The sequence below is a fragment of the Raphanus sativus genome, chromosome 2, assembly GCF_000801105.2.
Source record: "Raphanus sativus cultivar WK10039 chromosome 2, ASM80110v3, whole genome shotgun sequence".
NCBI lineage: Eukaryota > Viridiplantae > Streptophyta > Magnoliopsida > Brassicales > Brassicaceae > Raphanus > Raphanus sativus.
This window is the reverse complement of record NC_079512.1, coordinates 6,372,788-6,382,121: the sequence shown is the minus strand read 5'-3', so window position 1 is coordinate 6,382,121 and position 9,334 is coordinate 6,372,788. Positions and strand designations below refer to the sequence as shown.

General features: G+C 29.5%; 1 protein-coding gene across 4 annotated transcripts; it reads right to left on the bottom strand.

The window, feature by feature from the left end:
• LOC108831131 (ethylene-responsive transcription factor ERF118) lies at window positions 1–2,034 on the bottom strand. Of its 4 annotated transcripts, none has more exons than XM_018604696.2 (3): window positions 1,906–2,034; window positions 1,393–1,640; window positions 1–1,319 (listed from the first exon to the last, which is right to left on the bottom strand). In XM_018604696.2, the coding sequence occupies exon 3, from the start codon at window positions 1,129–1,131 to the stop codon at window positions 202–204; it is 930 nt and encodes a 309-aa protein (XP_018460198.2). In that variant the 5' UTR covers window positions 1,132–1,319; window positions 1,393–1,640; window positions 1,906–2,034; the 3' UTR covers window positions 1–201. The 4 variants fall into 4 exon arrangements, with proteins under 4 accessions (XP_018460198.2, XP_018460199.2, XP_056852152.1 ...); XM_018604697.2 differs by having other exon boundaries at window positions 1,393–1,645; window positions 1,906–2,025; XM_056996172.1 differs by lacking the exon at window positions 1,906–2,034 and adding an exon at window positions 1,801–1,856.
• Window positions 2,035–9,334: the final 7,300 nt, after the last annotated feature.

Sequence of the window (9,334 nt, the reverse complement as noted above, 5' to 3'; positions counted from 1 at the left end):
TTAAAGCCTTTAACCATTCAATACTTTTATTATCTTCACCTCTAGAACAAAAAATTAAATAAACCAAAACTCCTAAAGGCAAAACCCGGCTACTTATTGTTCTTACGATCTTACCCTCTCCGGAACATACACTTCTCTTCTTTGTATGTCTTTATCAAAGATACCCAAAGCAAAAAAAAACATAAAACTCAAACTATTATTTCAAGTCGCAAAACTTTTCATGGGGCAAGTGATGTTGAGGGGCGAGGAATGATCCAGGAAACTCGAGCCAGACAGGTCAAGCTCAACATCTGCAAAGTCGAAATCCGGCAACGCACTCGGACCACTGTTTTCAAATCCAATATCATCAAGCAAACCAAAATCATCAAGCTGATCATCAGTGAAGAAACAATCAAAGTCTAAACCAAGCTCATTCCCACCACCACCCATTGGTCCACCACCATCATTACAGAACCCAAGATCAGGAATCTGTAGATCAGCAAAGTTGAAATCAAGCAACAATTCTTTGCTCAAATCATCAACACCATCATTTGTAGAGATCTTGATCTCTTCTTTAAGAGCTGAATCGGGAGTGTCTTGCTCCGTAGTTGAAGAGCCATCATCAGGTTTAGCATCTTCCACGGACACAGCAGGGACGGGATCAACAACGATGCCGAGAAGTTCATCATACTCTCTCCTCTTCTTTTTATAAGCCTGATGAGCATCTTCTTGAGTAAGAAAAGTACCCAACCATCTCCTCGTTTTGAGGATGGGATGTCTTATCTCAGCGGCCCACTTCCCCCACTTCCTCAGCCTAACGCCAACGGGCTTGTTAACCAACCTAGCACGAGAAGCAGCCAGCCTAGCCGCCGCCGCGGACGACGCTCTCTTGCTGGTGGAGGTTTTAGTAGTAACCCCTGAAGAACACAGAGAAGATGGCTCGTCATCACGAGGTGGAAAGTTAATCTCACGGACAATGCGTTTCACGGGACGAGGCCTAGGGTTCATCTCGTCCTCCTCGTCGCTGGAGGAATCATCAGTTGCGTAGGGATCGGAGACGATGATCCTCACTTTCGAGAAAAGTTGGGTTTCTTGAGGATTGGACTCACTCTTTGGTTTCTTCTTCATAACACGTTTCCTAATCGCTACCATTCTTGTCGTTAACACAAAACCCCAAATCCTCAAAAACACCCCAGAAGAAGAAACACAAAAACAGAACAGAATCACTCAAAACTCTCTGTAATAAAACTAATTAAAAAAAAACTCAGCGAACTATGAAAAAAGAGAACTTTTGCTGCTTTATGTGAAAACCACCGAACACTTCAACGCCAGAACAAGTCCTGAGACAAGAAAACCAAACATGGGTTTAGATCTCTCTTTAAAGGGTCGAAAAATGATGGAAAAAGGTGATACCTTTTGGGCCTTAAGCGCATGGAAAGAGAGGGAATCTCGAGAACAAGCCTCTGCTTATTAGAGCAGAAGTGAAGAGAGTTTGCCAGACCAGAGTTCGAACAAGCAGATGATGGAATCGGACAAGAGATGTTGTTGTTAATCAGAGATGAAATCAGAGCTTTTGATTCAAACCCAGCCGACATAAAATCGCGCGTTCACAAACGCTTTAACGAGGTTCTTTCTCACGAAACCCAAAGTTTTCACTCTTCCTGTTCTTCGTTAAGACAAAACAGTAACAAGAAGTGAGAAACCAAAATTAAAACAAAACCCAAACAGCTAAAACCCTAGAGAAAGATTAGAAATCTGGGGATGAGATTTTTCTTTGATTTATATATAAAATGTTAAATAAAAACTCGATTTTTATAATACGTTAGAGAGAGACGACGCAAATCTCCAGATGAAGAAGAAGAAGAAAAAAACGATTCTTTTAATAAACTTATTGGAAACACACAAGTAAAATATTTATTTATTAACCTTTTGTTTTTGCTGTGATTCTCTTGTTTCAGTTTTTTTTCTTGCTCTGAAGAAAGCTATGTCACGCTCTTTGTGTTATGCTTTACATATATATACACTTTTTTTTAGTGATGGTCAAAACGAAAGAGCGACAAAAATGGGAATGAAATATTCAGTAACAGCCAATTAGAAATTTAGTATTATTCTGCAAGTTAATCTTTACTAATTTATAGCCTATTCACATTCATTGACCAACTAAAATAGTTAATGTACCTTCCGTTTTTTACAGAACTAACCATAACAGTTTTGACTCTCTTTTATTTTGCGTTACAATGTGTTAATTTTATAAGGAAAATGAATATTAGCATAGTATTGTTGTGGGGGGGACATGGTAGAAGTTTTGGCAATGTTTAACATTAATGGCGCATGAGTCATGCATCTATCATGGCCCGCCTAGAATCTCAGGACGTGGTTCACACGCGCTCTCGCCACAAAATTCTTAATATCCGGGAAAATCCTGATTATACAAGATTTCTTTAGTTTTTTTTTTTAGTTTAGATATGAATCTATTCTTTTGGCATAAATCTTCAAGTTATCGTAAAGATATATTTTTAAAAAATCTTATATCTATATCTAAATTTAGCAAAAAAAAAATCTTTAATATACTAAAATAAAAGGAAACTAATATCACTGGTAGATTTGGGCGTAGTTCATGCTTTTGATTTTCTTAGAAGTTTAGTTAAATTATTGGTAACTGAAAAAATAAACTATAACAAAAAGAAACTATATTATCTAAAATTTAATTTAAACATAAATACTAAAATGGATTAAAATATTTGAGTATATGTATCAAATTAATTTTCCAACGACAATCAAGTAATTAATTAGTACTAAAAATATATATTATAATTTGAATAATTTTGCTAGATTTCTTAGATAATATTAACTGCTTTCAATGATTTATGTATAAAAGACCTAAACTGAACTAAATCTAAATTGTATTAGTGTTTCTTGGTTTTTGAATAAATATATATATTAAATAATGTAAATAGTTAAACTAAAAATTGTGTGTATATATATATATATATATCTTAATAGAAATTTAAAACTGAAAAGAACTGAACACAAGTTCAATCCTTGAACCGAATGAACCTACCAAAAAAAAATCCTTGAACCGAATGATCATGCTTCAATGTTGCATGGAAACCAAAGAATTGGGTGACTAAAGCTTCACTTGGTAACATATTCAAAGAAAACAAATAAGATAGTTGACCAGAAAAAAAAACAAATAAGATAACATATAATATTACTCATGATTTACATCATTTAAATTTAGTATTCACATATATTTTTCTTTGAATTCATTTATACTAATTCATCTAATGAAATATAAAACATTTTTTTCTCTTTAGAATTAAAGAAGAACGATGAAGGAATAAATAAATAAAATTATTTTTACTATTAAATATTTTAAATAATCATTTTAATATATTAAAAATATTCTTAAAATTAAATTATTTAAATTATATCTATTTAATTTTATTAATTTAAAATCTCATTAAATTACTGGTTAATATGTAAATTTTTATAATAGACTAATATTTAATTCTCAAAAAACATTCATTTGCTATTTAATCAAATGTATAATTTTTTTGAAAATCTTAATAATAAAATAAAGATTAATAATAAATCAATCGTAATTATAAATTTAAATTTTTTAATTATAGCAAAATATATTGAGAAAAAGTCTAACGAAATCCTACTAACAATTTTAAATATTTTTTGTGAAATAATGCATTAATTAATTAGTAATACAATTTTTCTATTATTTTTAATTAGCATTAATATTATTAAAAACAATTATGTTTTTAGAACTTAGTCTATATTTTATTAAAATAAAGTGCTATAAGAATTAAGTATGACAAAAATATATTAAGTATGACAAAAATATATTAAATTGGTAAATTAACCTTGTTTTTAAATGCTTTCAGTTAAATAAGTTACTATTCATCGTTAAAACGGATTATTATTTGAAAATTATGTAATATTTTTACCAAATCAAATTATCAACATATGTTGAATTTTATATCTACAATCATATATTATTCTTATTTATTTTGAAACTCACAACAATATATTATCTAAAATGATTATATACATAATATAACATTATATAACTAACTTTTAGTTCATCTATTTAAATACGAGCCAGATCCGGACAAAAACTTCTGAATATCTGAAACTGAGTTTAAATCTCAAATCTCAAAATTCTGAATACACCCAAACACAATTTTGATACTTTAATATCCATCCATAGATAAATAATATACTTCTAAACAAAAAAAAATTCAATGCATCATATAGATCTTGACTCATTCATTTTTTATGATTTATTATTCTACATTGGCTGACAAAATTTTTTTTTTTTATTGTTCATTGCGTCCATTAAATATTTATTTTTAAACATTCTCATATACTAAGAATATAATGAATGTTTACAATTAAATTTACTATCTATATTTATTACATTTTCAGTAACTATTAACCAATAATATTTAATCAGTCCATATATTTTAGATCAATATTTATTTTTGTTCAACAGATCAATATTTCTTAAAAGCATAAAAAGTACCTTACAATATAAAATTTTTTGAACAACAAAAAATCTAAAAATCTTGTTTTCTAGAACAAAGGAGTGTAAAATATGAAACTATTATATCTATGATTAATGACGGACCATTCTGTCTTTAACAAAGAATTAGCGGTGTTGTCAATAATAAATTGATCACCTTATAAAAATTTATGTCAATGATTCTATTTTTAACAAAAAATTAGCGGTGTTGTTTATAATAAATTTGGGCCGGCCAGTCCGGGCCGGTTATTTGTTTAAATTTTATTATATCTTTAAATGTTTATTCTAATATATATAAATATGATAATCTATTATAAAAATAAGTATCAAAATAGTTATAAAAGATTTTCAAATTATTAATTGTTTTTATCTTATGCAAATCCACTTTTTAGTATTGAACTTTTTTTTTATTATCTATAGAGTGATGGAATGAACAAAATTTAATTAAATTTTATTGATGGTGTTTAATTGGTGAAATGTGGACATGTTTTGTTTATAACTTTTCTTCCCAGTTAGTCTCTGCGTAATTTGATTTACCCTTCCCCTTAAATCTCCAATCTTATTTTTATGCTTTTTTTTCCTTAAATCAGTTGTTTAAAAATTATAAAATTATCTAGATCAAAAACTTTACTTTTTTTTTTGTCATCAAACATACAGACTCATGTTGATTCCATACATCAAACTGGTAGCTCGGCACCATGTGAATAACAAAAGACGATTGTTGTCTGGCACTGCGTGCTAAACGATCCGTCCTTGAATTTGTCGTCCTTGGTACATGAATGAGCTGTGAGCTATGGAAACTACTTTTTAAGCTCCTGATATCCTCCAGATAATTTGCGAACGCCGGCCACTCTTCTGGTTCCGAAACCATCTTCACCAACTGAGAACAATCCGTTGCAAACGTAACCTAAAACTAGCGTAAATTCTTCATACATTCATTGCTCCAATCATTGCTTCTACCTCCGAGTGAAGGGGAAACATACTTGCCCGAACATTTCTTACCCCCATTAATCCCTCATAAATTTCCAGGGTACTGAACCATCCTTGTCCCGAGAAAGAGTCATTATCCTTCCACGAACCATCTGTGAAGCACCATTTCCCTGGAATTGAGAGAGGCTGATGTACTTGCGGTGGTATGGAATGTCGGATAGTCAACTCTTGGGCCACAGCCCACATAGTAGATTCCGTTTCAGCCAGCTTTAGTGTATCCCTCGCATCAACATCCATGTTACTAAAAACCTTGATGTTCCTTACTTTCCAAATATACCATAGGATCCATGCAAACTGATGATCAGTCATCTTGAGTAAAACTCTCCAGAATAAATGATCTATGTTAGTAAACAATGATTCTGAAGGGAAAACATTTGGATTTGTTGGTATAGTTGATAATGCCCATATTTGCCGCGCTGGAAGACATTCAAAGAATACATGATTCAAAGATTCCTCTGCACTCCCACATCTGTCACAATTAATTTCCCCTTGCATTCCTTGGGATTTTAAATTCTTTTTGACCGCAACACACCCTGATACAATCTGCCAAAAAAGTGCTTTATCTTTGGTGGACACTTAACCTACCAACAAAAAGCTTTCAAAGCATCTACCGTCGGTCCATAGAAAGCTGGTTGTTTTCCTTTGTCGGGGTAAACCCTTTCCACCTCATATCCTGATTTAACCGTATATTTTTCATTTTTGGTAAAATGCCAGCCATCCCTTGTCTTCTATAAAAAACTTACTGAGAGGTATACTTTCAATAATCTTTGCATCCAATGGATCCACCAAAGCCCGAATGGTTTGTGAGTTCCAAGTCCTAGAACCTGGAGTAATAAGAGAGTCAACCGTAAGTTCCGGAAATAAATTGTGATGGTTTTTGTTTGCAGGTCTCGGACGAGTGGTTGGGAGCCAAGGGTCATTCCATACTGAAACAGATGAACCTGTTCCCACCCTTTTAATTAGTCATTTGCTAACCAGAGATCGAGCAGATACGATACTCCTCCAGCCATATGATGGGGAGTAAGAACGGATTGGTTCCAGGGGTGAAGCGTTCTTGAAATACCTACCCTTGAATACTCGAACGAATAGAGTATCCAGTTTATTTATTAGACGCCAAAGTTGTTTTCCAAGCATTGCCGTATTAAAATTCAAAATATCCTTAAAACCCAAACCACCCTCCTACTTAGGAAAGCACACCTTATCCATGATTTCCAGTGCATGCCTTTCGTACTTCCCCCAGGATTCCACCAAAATTTCGCGACCGTACCGTAAGCTTCTTTATAGTATTTTTTGGTAGTCTATAACAAGACATTACATGGTTCGGTAAAGTCGTAACCACCGACTTAATGACCACTTCCTTCCCTCCTTTAGTAAATACCGAAATATCCACCCATTAATTCTTGTATCTAATCGATTTTGTACAAATCTAAATACTTGTACCTTAGATCCACTTAGATTTTCTGATAATCCCAGATATGATCCCATACCTCCTATATTCTGAATCCCTAATATATCCCTCATCTCTTGCCTCCTAGATTCCTCAATCTTATACCCAAATTGAATAGACGATTTTTGAAAATTAATCAGTTGACCCGAGACTGCCTCATACTCTTTTGGAATCCTGAGAATAGTCTCACATTCATCCCTCTGTGCCTTACAAAAGAAAAGACTATCATCTGCAAACAGCAGGTGAGATATTGATGGGCAAGTTCTCGCTACTTTCATTCCCGTCAATTGTTTTCCTTGTTCCACTTTCTTAATATTTGCAATCAGAACCTCTGTACACAAAATAAAAAGATATGGAGATAGTGGATTCCCCTGCCTAAGACCCTTTTGTGGAGTTATAAGTCTCTTTGATAGATCAAAAACCTTACAACTACCTAAAAATTACCAACTAAATTCTTACAACAAAATTTCTGCATTTACAACCCACTTAATCGGACTCATTTATCTAAATATTATTTATATCCCCTAGTCTATATTTGAGAAGTGATTTGCCACATGTTTTCTCTACAATCGTTTTCACAAAAAAAATTATGACGTGGCTATTAAGATTGATGACATGTCATATGGTTAAATATGACATAGACAATTACATTTAATACTAATATATATTTTTGGAAATCTTTTTAGAATATGGCAATAACTCATATATTACATTTAATATTGATTTATACATTTGGTAAACTTTGTAAAATATTGTAATAACTCATAAATCATCACTAAAATAAATATATTCAAATATGATATTTTGAATTTCGAAATATTATATAATTTTACTTTTATAATTATAAAATTTTTATTATCTAAAATTTTCTAAATTTTCTGAATTTTTAAAAAAAATCGTAATATCATTAGTTTCTTTTAGATATCTACAAATAATATAAATATTATTTAATTTTAATTTTTGATAACTATACAATTTTATATGATTTTTAGTAATTTTGTACAAGTTGATTTAATACATTTAACCAAATGAAATAAATAATTTGTTTATCTAAGATTTAAACTTTATATATATACATATATATTCTTAAATATAATTTAAAATAAAAAATATTTTCTCTTAATTTTATGCTTAATTAATGATATTTATATTAATTATTGGTCAAAATAATAAAATATATGATATTAATAAATTAGGTTTTAAAATATAAAATTTAACTTTTACAAAATTCATCACTACACATGGTGCAAGAAAATATCTAGATTAATAATTGTGACATGGCTACTAAAATTGATGACATGTCTTATAGATTAATATGATATGGACAATTATATTTAATGTTAATTTATATTTTTGGTAAACTTTTTAAACTATGGTAACTCATATATTACATTTATTATCGATTTATATTTTTGGACTTTTTAAAATATGGTAATAACTGATAAATCGTCACTAAAATAAATATATTCAATTATGGCATTTCAAATTTTAAATATCATTTAAATTAAAAATATTTCAAAAATATATACATATTTTTATAAAATTATAAAAATTAAATCATAAAATCAAATTAAAACGTAAAATCATTAGTTTTATATATATATATATATATATATAGATTTTATAAATATTGTTTAATTTTAATTTTTGACAATTATGCAATTTTACATATTTATTTAATATATTTAATTAAAATAAATAGATAGAAAAATCTACCTATGATTATAATTATATATATATGCACATTCTTAAATATAATTCAAAATAAACAAAATTGTTTTTATCTTAATTTTAATGTTCAGTTAAAATTATATTAAAATATTGATAAGAAAAAAAAATATAATATTAATAAAAAATTAAAAATAATTTATATTTATCTATTAAAAATATTTTAAAATTTTTTTACTGCACATGGTGCAGGAAAACACCTAGTTACTTATATATGTTTTGATGTAAAATGTACAACCAATTAACTTTTTTCTCAGTGATGCCCTTAGCTTTTCAGTTGTTGTATTTGTTCAAAAGCCAAAAGTCAATCATATACTCCCTCTGTTTTTAAATAATACATGTTTTGAGATTTTCACACTTTTTAATAAAACATATTAAAATTTACTTATTAGTGCATAGTTTTTTGTTATTTTATATTTCCTATATTTCTAAACCAATAAAATTTCAAAAAATGCAATTAATGTTTTTGAGATTCACAATTATTCATAATTAGTTGACAAAAATTACATTGAAAATATGAAAAATACATCTTTTTGAAACAAAAAAAATTCCTAAAACATACATCTTTAAAAAAACAGAGGGAGTATTTCTCTTATATGCTTCTTAACTTTTATAACCTTAACTATAAACGTAGATGATTTTTTCGAACGATA